The sequence below is a fragment of the Dicentrarchus labrax genome, unplaced genomic scaffold (genome assembly GCF_905237075.1).
Source record: "Dicentrarchus labrax unplaced genomic scaffold, dlabrax2021, whole genome shotgun sequence".
Lineage (NCBI taxonomy): Eukaryota > Metazoa > Chordata > Actinopteri > Moronidae > Dicentrarchus > Dicentrarchus labrax.
The window spans coordinates 19,194,113-19,214,880 of record NW_026136703.1 but is presented as its reverse complement, the minus strand read 5'-3'; the positions used below and the strand labels follow the sequence as shown (position 1 = coordinate 19,214,880).

Sequence of the window (20,768 nt, the reverse complement as noted above, 5' to 3'; positions counted from 1 at the left end):
GTGAGAAGATATAATGTGGAAGTATAGTTATTGTGACACAAGTTAAATATTGTCTTAAAGCCTGCATTACACTGAAGTGATACAATTTTCTGACGTCACCTAACTGTCTTGTCTATTACTAAGACTTTTTTCTTCTCAGTGACAAAATAACCAACTTCTACGAAAAAAATTAAATGTATGAAAATACCAACAAAACATCACCACATAGGCAATATTGAGATAACGGTTTTGTCAATACTGCCCATCTCTGACTCTCAAATATTAAATGAAGTGATTCAGATTGTGTCTTCAGATCAGGCTAGGCAGACCAGACAATGTATGCCCAGTCAAGGACATGTGCTTTAAAAAAAAAAAAGTATTTCAATTATAAAGTCATTCCATCGAACGCGGGTGCATAGTGGACATTTTTCATTCACAGTGCATTCCAAACAAGAGTAAGAACAAGAACAGCATAGTCAGTAGAAAACTAAACAACAAGACAATGTAGTCGTAAGCTGAGTGGGCTGTTGTATTGTGCTTACAATAAGACTTCAAGTCAAGAAGCTGACAACACCTAATTCCTAGAGGTGTAGCTCTGTAAAGGAAAGTGTCACAATAAGAGAGTGACGGTAGGTAAACTGGCCCTTTTCGAGTGAACAGATCTGGAAATTTAAACACTTAGCTGAACAGTTAAGTGGGATATGTAACAATACATTAAGCTCACAATTAAATATAATTCATGGTACTGCGTTCACGATATGATTTTCTCACAATTTCTTTTAACAACATGAGCTTAAAGACAAATTATGGCTGTTTTTGCAGATATAAATCTACAAAACATAGCTCCTCTTATATTTTTTAAATCAAATTATAGACTCCTTTTTTATTTCTGAGGTAGAGTATGAACTGTGCAAAACGATGCATATTTCTAGATGCCTTTGTGCCTTGATACCATGAGTGATCTCACGATTCAGTTTTCATCACACTGATTCAAATCTTCACATATTTGTATCTCAACTTCCTGTCATATAGCTTCACATTCCTACAGTTAAGTCAGAATCACATTGTTTGAGATTATAAGGTTCATGTGAGATGAAGAAGCACCATGTGAATAGGTGCATAGTGTTTGAATTCTCTCTTCTGAACGGTGTGTTTACATGTGTAAGAGTACTGAAGAGACATTTTTTCTAAAATTGTCAAAATTGATGCACCTCAAACTCCCAAAAATCTGAATCCTATACATCTCATGGCACGACTGAAATACATCTGGCTGGTAAATGCCTACATCTTTCAAAACTCCACACCCCCACTTATAAACTCAGGCTTTCCATTAAAAAAACGCGGCGCCTCCGATCCCACACGGAATTACTTTGTTGACATCACAAAAGGATATTTTCCCAGACATAACAAAGCTTCCTCCAGAGAAACATACGACATTACACAGCTGTTTTTTCACAAGCTGACTAGTTCTTCTCATGGCGTGTGTAAACTGAGTTTGCCGTGTAAAAAAAATCACAGGGATTCCCAGTGTAACCAGAGTCAAATTTCTTCAATGTTATGTAAACAAGGAACAAAAAGTCTGTAATTAGGTGAAGGATTAGGAGTTCGGCCGTGTACATGCTTAACTTGCAACCTAGTTTCAAAGAGGGGTTTTACAAGAGTGCATGTGAATGACAAAGAGCAGGACAGAGTTTGTTAGACTGCATATGGCTAATATGCTTAATATATGCCAGTGGAAACCTTGGTTCAACGATGTGGTGGTTGAGGGTGACTGAAGAATCTGATTAGCGGCCAACTGTAATTAAATAGGGGTGTAACAGTTGCAGTTCATGTAAACGTGTTCTGATTTCCTGACTTTCGCCCACTAACCTTGTTACTTTAGTGCATTTAAACGTCTTCAAAAACAGTTAATTTAAAGTTTAAATTCGCAGCAGAAAGGCAAACACCTCCCCAATAACTGTATTTTTGCAAATCAGAGTGGTTAAGCTTAATTTCTTTTTGTTTGCAAACAACAAATGCAGAGCACAAAAAGTATAATTTACCCTTTTCCTCCCTGACAAACAGTACAAGTAATTACATCTTCATAATATTAAAACAAATAAGATTAATAAGCTGCTTACTGTTTGCCAACAACAATCTCTGCGTGCTCCATAACAGGAACAACGGCTATGTTGACACGAGGCGAGGGGCTGCTGCCTTCACTTTGTGTTGTAATCATTAAAGCTGATAAGGCCGCAGTTCATAAAGCTCTGCAGGCAGGGATGCAAATGAGAAAGTCCTCCTCTCACTGTAGGACCTAGTCGCATTATAACATATCATCGCTCTCGTCAAATATGTGTGATTGTGAAGCTCAAGTGGTGCCACATGGCCCTACTACTGGCAGACGACCATCCTGCAAATGAATTCACTTATAGAATCGTAATAAAAGCATCCCCCCCCCCAAAAAAAAAGAGATGTGACAGGTTTATGACCCACTCTGGAGCCCAGGCAAAAAGAAACTAGTGGCTATTATATATTGTACTTAGCTCAGGACCAGCTTGACTTCATACGCACTGGTTCTACACATGAGCATCAGTTCACTGGAAACATTGTTGTCTATTGTTTATGGGAGCTAGGAGCCACATCTCAAAAATAGAAAAAGTTTGAGTCATGGCAAATTCAAATGTCTGACGGGAGGGGCCACGGAGGTAAAATGCCAAGTCTGCCACAGAAGCTGACCACTCAGGAGGCCCCTTCACTCACATGGGAGGGGCTAATGCCGGAGTTGGAGGCCCCATTCAGGGAGTTTCTCAGGATCTCTGCAAGCAAAATATTTGATCAATGACTCACAGCAGACACACATTAAAAGACACACAGGCGCACACGCACACGCACACGCACAGACACACAATTCTCCACTGGTCCATAGCAAAACTGAATTAAATGCACCCCTTCAGTAATTCCAGTGACAAGGCCCAGAGCTCTAAAAACTCAAGTCCATCATGCATATATAAGAACCTGTGAACCCCCACAAGCATACATACACACACACACACATAAGAGAGAAAGGCACATGCACTGAGGCCGCAGCTAGAGAAACGCAGACAGGATACAGCCCACACCCATGTGGTGCACAGCCATTCCTGCCATGCATTTTTTACATATTGCAAAAGTCTGGAAGCCCTTTACCCAAACTGTAGCTGGCAGAGCACAGCCAAAACCAAGAGGCCTATATAGGAACAGCCCATACAAACATTATTCCACTCCAAAAACAATGCCCTACTTCGTCCATCAGCGTGCCAATACAATCATATGATGCTGGGTTTGTTGTATCTGCTTGTGTTTAACCGACAAAACATGGTCGGTGGTTAAAAACCTTGATTATAAGTTAAATATTAATGTTTACTTAACGCTCAGCATGCAACAAGAAAAAATAAATAAATACACCAAAACCATAACAAAATACACAAATATCTGTTTTCTTTCTATATTCTGGTTGAGAACATCATTCCATTAGCAGACACACGCGAAGTGCACATCTTCGGCAGAATAAAGTACTGTGTGGGAAAGAAGCAGCGAATGTCTGAACGCACACAAACGCTGCTCTGAAATAATCACAGACTTTGTTAAAATGGACACACACTGACAAACTGGTGCTGTGTGGTCCGACAGAACAAACAATCCCCTCCTGCCACGGATACACCCCTAGACCTCACACACAAACACATGTGCACTCAGTCAAACAGGACACTTGGTAGCTCTCTCTCGCACACGCACACACACACACACACACACACACACACACACACACACACACACACACATATATATACACACACTTTCACACCCCAAGAGCCAACATTAAGCCTGCCACACCCAGTCAAAGTCTAGTGGTTGTTTTTTTTTTTTTTTCTAGCCTTGACTACAGGATGGCAGTGTTTCTACTGTTAGTATGACAGCACTTCTAGTATGAATGGTGGAGTGAGTTAACTCAAACTTTTACGCCTTTAAGTTTGTGTGTGTGTTTAACGTTTATTTTAAAAAGGACCAGTGTTTTAAATTTAGTGGCATCTTGGGAGGAAGTTGCTGATTTCAACCAACAGAATACCGCTCGCCTTCCAAGTGTGCGGAAGAAACTACGGTGGTCGCAAAACGTGCAAAACTGTAGAAAAGTTGTGGTTCAACATGGCGGCCTCCATAGAAGAGGACCTGCTCCCTCTGTAGATATAAAAGGCTCATTCTAAGGTAACAAAAACATAACAATCCTTAATTTCAGGGGATCATACACTAATTCAAACAAACCTATAAATAACATCTTCCATTTCTGCCAATGGATCCTCCTAAATGTCGGAGTCAGAGTGGGTCTACTTGATGCACAAACAGGAGGCCAGACAGCACTGGACACCAACAACAGTATATTTTAAGCCTACATACTTTGACCACAAACTGAAATCTCAGTCCAGTTTTGCAATGGACACTATCCTACCATATTTAAGAGTCTTCTCAGCTTCACTGTGTTCCCATATTAATGATTTTACACCACAGCCCTGGCTTCTTCTTTTTTTTTTTAAATCTTACACCTCTGATCTATTTCACTGTGTAACGAAGTAGAAATCACAGAATCATATCAGTGCGGCTCAGCGTACTTCAAATGAAATGTGAGTGATTATCAAACAGCGTCTGAAATCTCCTACCCATACATCTTCATCACCATCAAAATTGAGGAAGGCTGCGTCCGACAATCTTTGAAACTTTCCAAAACAGACAGTCCAGACAAGCATTCCCACTTCACAGAGATATAGGTCGGGTGTGAATAAGAAAGTAATGAAGGGTTTAAACTTCTTTTCCAACATTTTCTACACAGCTTTCCTCTCCCTTTGTGTGTGTACAACTGAGTGCAACATCATAAAGATGAAAGACTGTCCCAAAGTCAGTGTTGTTACGATATATGCTATATGATGCATCATGTCTAGCCTTCTTCTATGAGGCCTATGCCCAAATCCACAAATAAAGACTATAAAATAAATACTATATATTAAAAAAAAAATCCTCTTTTTTTTTTAGTCCCATGTGAGTTTTTGTCAAAGGGCGGAAATCATGGAGCATCACAAGAGACTCTGAAAGAATTCATTTGTTGATGTTGCCATCTTTGTTCTACTCTTCCTTTTTGCATTTCAAGATAATTAAAAAGACATTTATAATGTGGCTGGTAAAGATGACTAATGACTGCAACAAAATCTGCCAGCATGTGGGTAGTGGGTGGTAGTATTTTCCCACTAAGATTACACTGAAGATGGGTAACTATCAGTTGCCCATAGTCAGGTCTTCTTCCAAATGATAGTCATTCTTATTTTCTATAAATGCAATTCAAATACATTTATTTAAAATCTATATCCTCCTCTAAGGAAAGGTTGGCTTGCAGACAGAGTTTACAATCTAGGCAACTAACAAACTGTAACACGTTAGAGTATAAATATAAGATGATAAGAACAGAGAAGTCAGTGAAATAGACATTTTTTTACAGCGTCAAAAGAGGTGATATCATGTCATGAAAAACATCAAAAAAAGCAAATAGCCTGAAGTGGTGATAAATCCTGTATCCCTCTGCTTTTTTATTCTTTGAATTCAGGCAACCAGGACCGGCGGGGAGGTGAGCTCTGGCCTTTAAGCGGCTCACTTTTCTTACATCCGAATTTCTTACCACTAACCATCTTAAACTGACCGTCTCAGTCCTTCTATATTTCCCCTTTCTTTTCTTCCAAGCATCATATTTGAATTCATTGTTTGAATATCCTTCTCTATGAAAAACACGCTGGTATCCAGAACATTAAAAAAGGCCACGGAATACGGCTTTAGCTAGAGCCCATTCAAAGTCTGCCAGCTGTTCCAGATACTGCAGAATATGCTCCAAGCTCTGTAGAACAACACCACATTCAAGTACACGCTACACACCCACGCTTAAACTGGGAAGGCACACACACGCACATGAACACACCCCCCCTACACACAGGTGTCGTCATATTGATACACCCAACAGATCGAATGCTGTCCGCAATCAGGCCTATCAGAGGAGGGGCTGCAGTCTGGACCACTTCTCTCAGCTTGGCAACAGTGCACAAACTGAATTAAATTTTGTATCATCCCTTGATAAAAATCTGGTGCGCAAACGAGCCTTAAAAATCAAGCCAAATAACAAATAGAGTAGTATTTTCCATTTCAGGGAAATTTAGTTTGACTGGATGCGAAGGCACTACAACTTTGCAGTGGAAAAACAACTGCAGAGGGTTGCCAAAAAGAACAGTTTTAAATCCCGGTTGTGGTGCTTTTTGATGCCTGGTGTTTGCTGGCTGGGTTACGGTCAGTCACTCACTTGCATGTTTGTCTGCCAGGGCGATGAGTGTGCTGGAGATGTCCCTGCGCCGGTAAAAACACACCACTTTGGCCTCCACGTTCCCATTGGCTGTCTGCAAACCAGAGACAATCGGCGTTACCACGGCAACAAGTGGTGCCGCACACAGAGCACCCCGCACATACACGCGCACGTGCACAAACACACACACACACACACACACACACACACACACACAGATGAAAGACCCATAGATGAGGCTAGTTCTTAACGATGGCTGAAAACGCAGTGTGAGACTACATCAATTCTCCAAAAATCACATTAAGTGTTGCAGTTTTCAGGACAGTTTGGCGTATTTGGGGGTTGCCTGTGCAGCCCTAGTATTAATTTCTTCCTGGTAAAACTACACCAGCATGGTGATGTTACCCTGTTTTTAAATTAAGGAGCTGCATGACAGTGTTTTATTGAATGCCACCTGAAAAAAGAAAAAAGAAAACTACCACTTGAGGTCTAGGGCCAATTTAGAAATTGATTAGTAGCTTTTTACTTCTTTTTTTTTACGCTCTACACATAAAAGAAAATGGAATAATATAGTAGTATAAACTGCAATATTGATGAGCTGTGATACGGTGAAAGTGTTACATATCTTTGGCAATCACATTTGTATGTTATTATAGGCCAAGCATATTGGATTAGGAACTCTCTCATGACTCCTCCAAGCGAGGTGTAATGTGAGGGGAAAATGGATGGAGAGATGGAGAATAAGCAGTCAACATGTCATATTTCTTTACATTGTATAGACACTAAGCACCGCAGAACTTTCTACTTCTCCAATCGTGAAATAATTAAAATCCAATTTCCCACATTTCTGTGTTTGACAAACACTACAGTAACAATAAAAAACATAATTTCCTCATCTGATTGCAAAGTAAAACACTTTTTTTCTCTACTAATAAAGGAAGTTTTAAATGAAACGCTGACTGTGTTCACAACTTTTGATCTTTTGTTGGCCGACACATTTATTAGGTAAGTACAGGCAGTTAATCTAGAGATGTACAATTAAGTAATATTCTCTTAAGCATTTCCTTGCATACAATTTAAAACTGTAAATCTAACTACAGGCCAAGTGAAGCAAATCATGAGGGAGAATAATAGGAAAGGAACTGACCAGTCAGTATTATGGCATGAGTGTGAGTGTAAACAAAGAAAAGGTCTATCTAAGATCATGATGCATCAAGGTACAATTTAAACATGCACTACTTAGGCTGCTTCGATTACATTTTAAGTAAGTTAATAATCACGCCTTTTTGTGTGACATATCAGTAAAACCACAAATCAAACTGACAAAGTAAAAGGAGAATTAAGAGTATAATTCCTTTCAGTATATCTGTTTTAAATTCATAAATATTTATGTGTGCATGCCAGTTAAAACTGCAACCCAATTAAAGCAGAACATAACAGAACAAAACAGATATAAGAAGGGAGATGACAAAAAAAGACATATGTTGTGTGATCACAGGGACACGTCACAGTTTAGTTCAAACATCCTGAAAGTTGATACATTTTCTACAAGAATTTCCCTGGCTGATTTTTATGTTTTTGTTAGTGTCACACTTCATTTATATGAGCTCTAAAAGAATAACGCATAGTCAATTAAACAGTAATTAATTGATTTTCTGCTTTTCTTCGTCTCAAACGATAATAAAACCGTAATATCTTTAGTTTTGAAGTGTCCGACAAAACCAGCAATCTCATTATCTCATTGCGCTTTGGGTAATTGTGCAGTGCATTTTTTTACTATTTTCTTCCACACCGAAAGAGTAATCAAGAAATAATCAAGGGTAATTGACAATGAAATAATCATTAGTTGCAGCCTAAGATCCTTTAACCTTTAAATAAAATAATTTGTGCATGTTTAGGTTTTTTTTTTTATTCTTAAGTTTGTGACATTGATCTGGACACAACACTGTTGTACACTTAAGACTACTGGCATTATGGACAAACGCTTTCAGGTCAGTTAGTTCAACCAAATTCTTAATTTTCTGTGTTTTTCAATAGTTTTGAGCTGCTGTGGGTTGTCAAGATTTTTCCCTATGCTGTTCCATACTTTATAGATGTCTATCTGCAACCTTATGGAGGAGAAACCCAGAGATCCCCTGAGGAGCAGAGAGACTGACAGTGACAGGCAGAATAGAAGGCTCACTCTGAGCTCTGTGTCAATCACATTAAACAGCCTCCATATTATCCAGCACAGGTCTGGGACAGGGGACAGACAACGGGCACCTGTAACTAGTCTACAGAGACAGCCCTCTTTTTCTGCTTCTTTTCCTGAACAAGGTACAAGATTGGCAGGCTGGGATTTACCAGACATCATCCAGCAACACTATCATCATACTTAACACAATACTGTTTACTGCTTTCAGTGCAAAGATCAGTGTAAAGGTAGATTCTTATGTCTTTTTTAAACATATCAACAATCATTAATGCTTGATTTACAATTTAAAACATGAACTAGTAAAATAAAAATTGGGCTAAGTTAAAAATCTGTAATGCTGCCACTAACGATTATTGTCATTATCGATTTATCTGCTGATTACTGTCTTCATTAATCAATTAATCATTTGGCCTATAAAATGTCAGAAAATAGACCAACAGCCTAAATCCACTGATTGTCATATACGACAAAGGAAGTCTGCAAATCCTCACATTTCAGAAGCTGGAACATGGGAACATTTGGTGCTTTTATTTGAAAAATTAATTAAAATATTTAAATGTTTATCAACGTAGTTGCCGATGATTCTGCCGATCAACAAATCAATGAATCATTTCAGGCCTATACTGGACTAAATTTGGAATCTGATGAAATTCTTTCATTAAAGTAACTTGTAAACTGACAAATGATCCTGGGCATCAATATAGAAGAGTATTATACAGTATTGAACAGTCCAGGTTGTATAGTATAAAGCAGCCTTAAGAGTTACGAGAACCCAAAAGGGGGCTATAACGTCTTTTACACTTAAAAAGGTATTCTACAAAAACTTTATTAACAACCAAATGTAGGTGTTCTTATGCTTTACAGGTGCAGTGGAGACCACATAAGGCAGTTAAGATATATGGCCACTAATAAAAACTGATCTGTTCAATCTGTCAAACTGGAAAAGAATAGGTTTGTAGGGTTGTGACGGCGGCATGAAATCAGATGTACAGCTGTCTGATCTGTGCTGCATTCAAGGGTACAAATTCAACCTTACACACACACGCACACAATCACACACACACACGCACACTCACACTCACACTCACCTTGTTCAACTCCTCTATCCTCCTGATCAGCAGTGGGTTACTGGATGAGTTCTCAAAATAAACATAATCTGCAGAGGAACAGCAAGGAGGAAGAGAAAGAGGGAAAGGGGAGAATGGGAAGAGAGCAAAGAGAAATGTCAGTCAGCATTGTGAGGTCATCCAAACGTTCAGGATGATTCCCAGTTGGACCGCGCTATGACAGCATAATTAGTTCACAGGAAAGTGCAACACAGACATCAACCAAATGTTGGTTTAACTCGATTAGGTTAATTTCATACACAGGAGATCCAGCTTTTAGTTGGGAGGTCTGACTGAATGAGACGTTGACGCACCGATAGACTTGCACACATAACAAACCTGGCTCTCCAAACCCTCCATTCAGACTGAAGTCTTGTATTTCCTCATGCTGTCTTTGTCTTATTGCCCCCATTCATCCCCCCCCCAATCCCCGTCGCCACCCACCCATGTGTTTTGCTGTTTGAATGCACGGTGCGTCTGCGTTTGTGTGGGTGTGTATGAGACACTGCACAAGCTTTACCACGCATGTGTGACTTTACGATGCATTCAAACGTACGTGTGTGTGTGTTTGTGTGTGTTAGTATGTGTGTGTGGGGTTTCTGGCACTGCTCCAGGCCCATTGGAGGCTTAGCTCTCACCAGGATGTCCCCACAGGCCCCAGTCTTGGTAGGGTGCCTGGTCTTAGCCCTGCATGTGTCTTGGCTGAGTGCTGTCAGATTATACCCCACACTTGGAAGGTTGCCTGGAGGTGGAGCTATCCTCCCTTCACCCTGAACCTCCCCCCTCCCATCCCCCACACTCCCCCTAGGCCCTCCGTCTTCTTGACCGACTAGGCCAGAGATCACCCGGAAAACTCCGCGAGCGTACCGTGATACGCGCAGACTCCTGCTTTTTATGTCCTGCACCTTCCTGTGTCCTCACACTAACTGGTTTAGGCACGTACTCATCGTGCTCGCACACCCAGGATCTGCACCAACATCCAAATCTATCTTGTATTTCTATGACTGCCAAGAAAAATCCACCTACAAACACTTGAACACTGTTAAAACAACTATCCGTATTGTATATTGTATTTTGGAACACTTTGCTGCTCGTCTTCCTGGCATAGATAGCTCCAGAATACAGACATTGTAACATACTTAAATAATACAAATATAAAATCAACCGATTAATGAACTGGTCGCTATTTTGATAGTTGTGAAGTTGTGAAGCAAAACTCCCAAATATTCCCCGTTTACAGCTTCTCGAATGGAAAAAATTCTGGTATCAATCTCGATCAGATATTCAGTTTATAATGAGATAAAACAGAGAAAAACAACAAACAGCCACTTAAGAGAAGCTGGACACAGAGAACGGTTAGCATTATCCTTAAAAACCGATTAAAAGATTATTAATATGGTTCATTTTCTGCTCACAGACTGATTGATTAATCGACTAATTGTTTCAGCTCTAGACTCGAGAAGTTTTTGTTCTTTTTGAATTACCTCAAACCTATCGAGTCCAGTTGACTTTTTCCGCTCATTTTTTTTTACTTGTATGCACAAATGCATGGAAAGACATACTTTTAGCTCAGAATATCGTGCAAAAATATGTTTTTTAAGTGGCTAAAAGCTGACAGTAGGAAGGTAAAGTATAAAGTAAATTCAATGTAATAACCACTAATGTTTTGTATGCACTGAACTCCACCGAATGATAATCTGTATAAAGACGTGAGGACCCAACACTTCCTCTTGTGGGTTAACGATAGGAGCAGCAGTAGTTCAGAAAGCATGTAGTGTGTAATTCCTACGACAGCTTTTTCTGGCAACCTCAGACACATATTCACTCCTCAACTTCACTTTGAGGCGGGGAGAGATCGTCACATCATGCCTGTCTACTCCTCACCCTGTAACAGCTTGTTACTAGACTCCACTGCCACTGTGACATCTTCGTCCTGCTGCTGAATATCAAACAGGCAGACTTTAAAATTGAGCGGCACTGAGACAGAAAATGAAAACAAGATATTTGGACTTTTTTTTTTTCTGAAACACAGGGGAGGCAACAGGCTGGAGGTCAGAGGTCAGAGAAACTGTTTTGTGACTAGTTCTGTTCACCAGACTCCACCAGAAAGTGAGTTGGACTGCCATCCAATTTGATTAATGACTTAAGTCTGTCACAAGAAAATTAATTGGCTACCATGCCAATCATTTATTTTCAAGCAAAAATGCCAAGCACCTGATGCTCCCAGGTTCGAAAATTTTAAGGAATTGCTCCTTTTTCCTCATCTTATATCCTCCTTTTGGAAAAAAAAAAAGCAATTTGTAGACATCACCTCCGGCCTGAACAAATCACTTTAATTATGATAATTATTATTATCCAGAGTGCATTTTTCCCCTATTTCTTTCTTTTGTAGATCAAAAAATTAACTGATGAATGAATGGGTAGATAGAAATCAACAAGCCCTGAACTTAATTCCCACTGGAACTCAGTGAGCAATACTGTACTGCTCTTCTATATGTAAATTAGGGCTGCAGCTAACGATTATTTCCATAATCAATTAACCTCATTATCTTTAGATTGATTGTTTAATCAGAGAGGTGTCTGAAATTCTTGAATAAAAAACGCCATTTCCCCTGAGTTTAAGGTGATGTCTTCAAATACGAGTCATTGATTAGTCTATAAAATGTGAAAAAAGGTGAACAGTGCCTGTTCCCACAAGCTCAAGGTAATCAAATGGCCTCATTGTTTAAGCATTAATGTGATTGTATGTACTGTAACTGGATATACTGTGCCTGCTAAAAGAGAACATTTTTCATTAAAAAAAAAGGTAAATAAAACTGTCAATGTTCAAAAGAAACCTGATAAAAAAAAAAGTTGTTTGACGTTTAAAAAAAAGGGACCAGTCTTCATGACAAACCGCGGAGAAGAAATGTTGACGTTTAATTGCGGCTTTCAGCGTTCGTCCTCCTCTGAGGGACCCATTAATCGAGAGCCAAAATGCGTCATGACCATTTCAAACTGAAGCATAGCCACATGGTCACATTCAGTGTTGGTGTGGGGTTGGGTGTGAATGCAGTAAGACACTTTTCCTTCTTTTGGTTGGTGACGCCACATTTTTCCCCGTACATTTAGAGTCACTGTGAAGGTGGGATATTGGGCACAGCTCGCTCGTCTTCCCTTTTTTTTTTTCTTTTTTCCCGGGCTCGGGAACTTAAGTTGCCAGGAATGGAATCACTTTGTGTTTCCCCCCTCCTGCCGCCTCCAGGAAGAAAGCGCGAATATGGGAAGAAAATGGTTAAGTGACAGTCAAGAGTGGGTTGTTTGAGTGTTGGAGTTTCCACCATGTGAGGAGCTGAAGCCTGGTAGAGAGCGAGCTGGAGAGGAACTCAAAATGAGAGCAACAGAGAGAGAAAGAGAGAGAGAGCGAGAGGGCCTGTAGGCACTGAACAGCGTCACTCAGTCTCTCCCTTTCCCATCAGCCCTCCTGCCGCCTCAATCCGCGTATAACCCCCCCATCCCACTCTCCATCCCCCGCTACCAGCGTCAGCCAATCAGCAGGCTCCGATGCATGTGATGTCACAGTGCAGTTGGATTTTGTGTGAGCCAATCAAGACATGTTACTGAGCCCCCAAAGAGAGATTCTGCTGGGCTGATTCAAACCAGGCCAGAGAGACAGACAGACAGATAGACAGGCGAAATGATGAGAGAGGGAAAACACAAGACAACTGATGGAGAGAGATACATGGACAGATAGAGAGACTGGAGACTAGCAGACAGCCTAGCAAGAAACATTAAGTGGGTGAATTAGTTAGTAAGACGGTTGAAATGGGAGCGAAAAGCTGACATGAGAGACAATGAAAGTAGGTATATTAATGGACACTGAGGTGCGGCACTAACTGGGAAAACTTGGCTCCGACCGCACACATATAAAAAAAGACTGGTATGGTACGCACTTGTACCTTACTCATGGTTACCATCCAAACTACGCACTTATTGTTACTCATCCAGTTTCTAAACTAGTTTGTTATGATGTTGTCGAACTTATTCATTTACAATCTGAGTTGTAAAACGGTCTGTAAAATGGTGACCAGGATCATCAAAAACAGCAGGCTGACAGCAAAAATCACTGGATGACCTTTACAGAACAGATGTACATATGAAACCTTCGTCCATCATTGTGACACTGAACTTGAGTCTGAGTCGCTCCCCTCAGAGCGACGCTACAAAAGTACCCCTGGCAAACAAAAAGATCTATGAGGGATCTGTTGTTCCTAGTGCAATAAATTCAGTGAGCAAACTGCATTAATCTGCACTCTTCTGTGTGAATGTGTGAAGTTTTAAATGTTTCTGTTGAGATAAAAAATTTTTTGAAAAAGGTGATTTTTCAGGCTTCGCCCGGACAATAAAGTTGTGCTCTATTCTAAAAATGGTCAAGAGATATATTAGCATTATAGTGGGTGCTTTCAAAAACCTGACTGCCACAATTCCAGTATTCCACCACCTGTGCAGACTTGAATAAACAAAGTACCACATGTAGGAAACACATCATAGACAGCGGAAGCTGTACAAACACATATGTTTGTTTGGTTTGGAATCTGAATGGAAGAAGCATTTTACCGTCTCTGCACTGTAAATTGTCTAAAGATTAATTTAAAGTGTAATGGCTTATCTCCGCACTTTGTTTTAGCGCTATGCCAGCACTGGAGAAAGGTCTGGCTGACCCCATTATCATTCTGGTATGGGGGGGGAGATGCCCTGGCTTGTTTGTATTTCTTTAAACCAATCACAGTTGTGTTGGTTGGTGCTAAGCCTAGAATGCGGCAATGGTGCCCTTGCAAAACAATAAATATTCAGCCAATGGCAGCTTTATATCCACCGCCCAGTTTCTGTGAGTCAGACTAGGAACCCCCTAGGGGGCAGAAGATGATTAACAAAACATTTATGCTCAACAAAATTATGTTAAATGTTTTTCTTACTTTCTGATTTTATAAGATCTCTGCATTTTTGACAAATAGGGCAGAGTTGTCTTTAAGGACTCGAAAAATGAAACTATTTGAGAAGGAAACTCCACTCTTAGTGTTAAACTTAAACATCTGCAATCTGTGAAAATGGCTCAGGAGTAAGCATTGCTTGGCTACAAAGGTTTACAAGCCAAAAAGGGGTCGGGAACCAGCGCTTCAGTGTATCATATCTTGTATAGCTGCCAGCATTTGGTGATCGCCTGATAAGAGAATGAATACAGTTCCTGCCCTGGCACTCAATTTGAGCAGTATTCCCCACCCTTGCTGCCACACAGTACACAGCATGCCAGCAGCAAAGCAGAGTCGCACCAACTCACAGCACTAAGAATGTGTATGGTCTGAAGTTTATTCCATGAAAAAGGTGCCAATATAGTAGGACTAATAATATATGAAAATAATGACAAGGTCTGGGTTTGAGCTAAGAAGGGAGACGGAGACGCAGTAAATGTGAAACACCCACCCACGCTTGCCCATGCACACGTACCCCCCCCACGCCCCATCCAATGCTTACTCACACACTCACACTCACACACACACACACTGAGAGGTGTGTCTGTTGTCGTGAGCAGCAACCGTGGAAGAGATTATGGCTCAGACTGTCATAGTATGGATGGAGGTTTCTATGGTAATGGCAGGTAATTTAATCTTCTGAATCAATCTCGCACCTCGTTTTCACACTTTGATATCACTCACTTTCAATCTAACTGGAATAATCAACCCAGACACAGCTGCACACATCTGTTCGGGGTGAGACCTAAGTAACTATCTATCCATCCATCCATCTAATCTATCAGGGCCTCTTGTCAGTCGTGGCTGAAGAAGGTGGACATCTAATTTCAGAGAATGCATAAATGTCTTTTACTTAATGCTCTGCAACTCTCTTCTGACCTTGGAGATGAACATCAGAATGTAAAACATAAAATATCCCTTTTTCCTTGATGTCAGTAAATCTGTCGAGTGATGTTTACGCAGAAAGGCATTTTGATCTCATAAACGGTGGCAGCAACTTTACTACCATCTCGCATCTGTCTTGCACTTGTGTCACAGCCACCACTGCAGCTTGTCCTTATTCGCATGTGATTAATCAGCGAACGTGTGGAGACTTTTCCCCTCAAAACAACTATTTTAGCTTTTTAGGCGGACCAGGTCTTTAAATTCCAAATAGCTGAGGTGCCACAGAGACGCCACGAGGCAGATAGCTTGCAGCAAATACTGTTAGGTGTGATGGATGTATGTGAAGTTTGGCCTCTAAAGAAATGTGATGCTGGGGACACTCTGCTGAATGAATTTAATAGCTGTCACACATCTCTCCAGCTGAACTGGTCGTCCTGAATTGGACAGGATGGCAGCGAGCGAGCCTCAGAACTTCACTCCGCGAGTACACCCACCAGACCTGCGAGAGAGGCAACTGCCAGCGTGGGAAATTAACACCAGCCAAACAAAGAGTGGGCACTGTTAAAGTTAGTCAGTTTGTAAATTAGTAAACACTACAACACCTTTAAGCGAAGTCCTGAATCATAACTGGCAGTATGGAGAAAATCCTCGTCAGCCAAAAGAAATGTGGGCATTGACACCAAAGTTTGTCACTTTCTTAAAAGTTAGTAAACACTGCAGCACATTTAGCACATTCTGTACAAGAGTTGTCGCACTCCAACAGCCTTAGTGCAAGTATTTAATTAAAGGACAGCTTCACAACTTTTTTGTCTTTCAGTCTGTCTTAAAACAATAGTCAGGTGCCCATATGACAAATGAATAAATCTGAAACAGGTTTTGCTCCCTGTAATCATTCCTTTTGCTCATAATGGCAATTAAGAGATCCCTTCTTAATGTGATATCCAAACTCTATCTAGTTCTGTGCAAAAATACATCATCAATACAAGTTTATCTGAAGCTAATATCAGACTTAAGTACACACATCAGGTAAATATATTGTATTTAGTACAAAATTCCCTCTTTGTGTTTCTGTTCCTCCGCTGCAGCTCGGCTCAGAAACACCGTTTGTGGAAAGAGAGAGGAAGTTTTGTCCTAAAAAGTCTGTAACTTTGGAAAGATACCCACATGATTTGTCTAACTAAGGCTGCGTTCAGGCAGCTCTGTGTGACAAATACAGCCCCCTCATTCATTTGAATGGGGGCAGTCCGGCAGGGTAGAGGAGATGCCAATGCAGAGGGCTCTGGCATAAAAAAAAGAAGAAAGAAAAAGAAATCGTCCGACAAAAAAGTTAAACCCCTCAACTTTTGCCGCAGTGCAACACGGCATCATCCAGCCAAGTGCTGCGTTAGTCAATAAAACACACACATATTGCTGGTGGATTACTTTACAAATAGACTGCCTTATTCCTACTGTGTACCTCACAGATAAACTAATAGCCACCGTTATAACTTTCTAGTTGTAGAATCCTGTCTATAAATACTATAAACCTCTGTGCCGTGTTTTGGCATCAGAGAAGCTTTAAAACTTTACAGACATTAACAGATTTGTTATTCAAACTGGACATCCGGGATCCTATTTCATGTCTCACCTGTCCCTTACGTAACACACCCCCCCATCCACGCAACCCCCTGTATTGTTAACACAGGGATGATTCAAACTGAACGCCCGCCTAGCCCGCTAAAGCTGCAGACAAATTTAGGACATTTTTGCACAGAACGAGGACTGTAGATTTGCTCCCCAATCACTTGCATTTGAAGTGCATGAGGAAAGGATATTATAATGGCCAGTGAATAGGAGGAATGTTCAAACTAGACTTACTAGAACTATCCTTTATGCATTTAAATGAAACCATTTCTGTTCCCGTCGTCTCATGAGAGTCATTTCTGCCTGAGCAATAAGTCTCCAACAAGTCTCGGTGACTCTTGTTTGGAGGTTCAGACTTTTAAACTTCTGTGGCTACAGTGTACAAAAGCTCTGGGCTAGCTTCCCTTTCCCTTCCCACCATTAAGACGATAAGACTTATGATATAGCCTATACTTAGTCACCAACACTTTTCCTGTGTGTGGAGGGGGGAGCACTAGGAAGAAGCACATCAAGCGCAGGAAGAGTGGCGTGTGGCCTGCCCGATAAAAACAAAGACATCAGGGCCTATAGAGCAGGCTTTTGTCCGCGGTTCATTCACAAGGGAAGTCATTGCTTTTCCAAGACGATCCAGCATTGTCTTGCAAAGTAGCGGCCATCTTTCGAAGGGCTCTGCTTTGCTCTGATGTTGGTTTGAATTGGTCTCAAGAGGAGCTTTAGTCAATTACTCTGCTTATTTTTGACCTAAATTGTGCTCGTGTTTGATCTAAACTATCATTGTGACTGTGGAACTAACAATTTATTGGTATGTTTATGCTTTGTGGTTTCAGACTAGCTTAGGTTATTACACAATTAGGCTTACTGGTCATGTTTTAATTTAGCCCAGCAAGGGCGAGCAATAACTTGTATGATTAATTCAGTTGAAAATAACAACTTAGTTCCTTAAGTTGTATAGATTTAGGAAAACTTTTTGCAAGAGAGATCCCAAATATTACTAGAAATAGAAGTTAGTAAAGCTTTTAAGTCACTCAGGCTTTAGTAACGTCCCCATAAAAATGTGCATCACAGTGCTGAGGTGGAAAATTATTATTATTAATGTACAGAGTAAATAGCAGTGGGCCTAATATCGATCTTTAAAGGAATGCCTATATATCAACTATTTGGGGACTTGAAACAAATGGCAACAACAGTTTGAACATCAAAACTCAGGAAGGGAGTTACGTAACAAAATGTTCAACAGTATTAAATCTGTTGGACAGACCTACAAAGAAGGCAGCGCTGTGCTTTTTATCAGTGTCATCTAAAGCAACAATTATTGTGCTACGACCAGGACGAGTTGTGAGCCGACGAGTGATTCTAGGACGTTTTGACAGACAGGACGGCTTGAATATAGGTCAACAGTCGTTTAGATATTAATGTGAATAGTTTAATTCATTTACATTACTTCAATTTCTATTTAAAACTGCAGATTGCTACGGTACGAGAGCCAGAATACACCATCTTAAAGCTACAAGGCAGTCAGACAGGCTGGGGGAATAGTGTTAATCACTAATTTATAATTTTCTGTTTTGCAAAGTGATGACTTAATGACACACAAGCTCAACTGGTCGGCATCTCGGCGTAAACCGAGCGACCACGCGTACCAAATTCAGCAACATTTGGCTGATGAGGTGTTAACTTTCTGCCCTGCTCCTAGACATAATCCTCTTCTCACTCAGGTAGGGCTTGTTTCATTTGAGTGAACAAGAGGGCTATGACGTTCACTACGTGCTATTTTTGACGCAGGTACCATGCCAGGGGAGAGTCACACCATTCCTGTCTCACTAGACAATCAAGAGATCACGTTAATATATCCTCAGAGCGTAAATCAAAGCGCTTTCCCTTTCCCTCTCTCTTTTGGCGCACATGTTTGTATACAGTTGAGCAGAAGAACACAATTCAGCTACCCAACCAATAACAAGAAGGGACGTCGGACTACAATCCAAAGCATGAATGAAAATATGTGCTTGATGGAGATGATCCTCTGGATAGTTACACCTGCCGTCTATAGTGGTGCAACCTGTATGAGGGTTGACAGTGATATCTCAAGAGACTGAGCTAATAAAAAGTCATGCTGAGCCAAAATCCTGCCATATTTTTTTGCGTATAAAGCACATTATTGTGGACCTATATTCTTTTCTGTTGCACTGTTTGCTGCTTTCTCAAATACCAGTGACATAGGGAAAGAAGTCACCTCCACCTCCTAAAAAAACCAAAACAACCAGTCTTATTTCAACTATAGTATATCTGCAGTGACTTATATGTGCCTATTTTTACCCAGTTCCTACAGGAATCAGAGCAACATAAGCAGAAAATGAGTGGGAGGGGCAAACAGGAATGTTAATTAGGTATCAACTGTAGTCGCCTGCGTAAATTAGGAAAAAAATAAAAAAATAACCCTGGTTAAAGAGGTGGAAATACACCTTTAAGCATGCAATTGTATTTTTATTCCAATTTTCACCATCTCTTGCTCTTGCAGTTAACTTTTTTTCCATCCTAGCTCCACTTTTCTCAGTTTTAAAAAAAAAAAAAAAAAGCATCTTACTTACTGCCTCCTTGCAAGTCTTTAAATAAATACAATAAAGGGTTTCTGCAGCTCAGTAAATCACAAGTAAATGTTACTTATCATTATGAAAGAGTAGCCGGGCTGTAGTTGAATGGCACGCAAAACTTTTTTTTTTAAAAGTATATGTTCGCGATGTTAGCCTAAATATATAGAAAAACAACAATGCATGTTAAGATTTAGGTGCATCGGTGTATAGAAGTAGTTGTTTTGGAGGTGCAGTGTGGTAGGTTTGTGGAGAGGGGGGGGAGAGAGAAAGAAGAAATCATCGTAAGTTACAACCAACACAAAAGAAACGAGGGAATCTAGCAGCGGTTCAGTAAAGCCAACCACTACTCTTCATCCACCATCCTCCTCTTCACACAGTCACCATCATCATCATCTGTGTGTGAAGCACAAGGCTCTCTTTTAGCTTTGGGGAAATAATAGAAAGGGAAGGAAAAGACGGACCACGCTCTGTAAATACAATTTAAAAAAATAAAAAAAATAAAAAGACCCGCGGCGAATCAGTCCGCCATAAAAAAAAATAAAAAATAAAACATTACGGAAAAGGTTCGTAAAAATGTTAACTCCCCCCCGCCCCCCGCGCTTACACCAACAACACCACCACCTTACCTCCAACCCGGTACATGTTCGCTGCCATGACTGCCCCCGGTCCCTGGCTTCCTCTCCAGGTAGAGGGGTGGCTCTCTTCTCTTCTCTCGCGTTGCCGGAGCTGTGTTAGCACTGCCGCCGCTGTGTGTTGGAAAATGGTGGATTGATCAATACGAAACAGACTAGCCGAGAGACCTTAAAGAGACAGTGCACTTTATTTTTTTTTATTTTTTTTTTTACTTCCAAACCCCCCGGAACTTTGGCAGCATTATTTCATTGAATTAAATTTTAGTTGGGGAATAAAATACTCATTTAATTAACGCTGCTAGCTGGAGTTTGGTTACCGTTAGCCGTTAGCATTTTCAAAATGTGGCCACTGTGGCTGTGCCCCGCGGGTGACGTCACTGGCTCGGCCAAAGCCCCAACGGTT

General features: G+C 40.6%; 1 protein-coding gene across 4 annotated transcripts in view; it reads right to left on the bottom strand.

The window, feature by feature from the left end:
• mta1 (metastasis associated 1) overlaps positions 1 to 20,511 on the bottom strand; it is a 42,489-nt gene extending 21,978 nt beyond the window's left edge. For all 4 annotated transcript variants that reach the window (XM_051394015.1, XM_051394033.1, XM_051394026.1 and 1 more), the window contains exons 1-3: positions 20,360 to 20,511; positions 9,611 to 9,678; positions 6,329 to 6,422 (exon numbers count right to left, since the gene is read on the bottom strand). In XM_051394015.1, coding sequence (XP_051249975.1) covers positions 6,329 to 6,422; positions 9,611 to 9,678; positions 20,360 to 20,387 — 190 coding nt within the window. In that variant the 5' untranslated portion in view covers positions 20,388 to 20,511. The remainder of the gene's footprint in view (positions 1 to 6,328; positions 6,423 to 9,610; positions 9,679 to 20,359) is intronic.
• Positions 20,512 to 20,768: the final 257 nt, after the last annotated feature.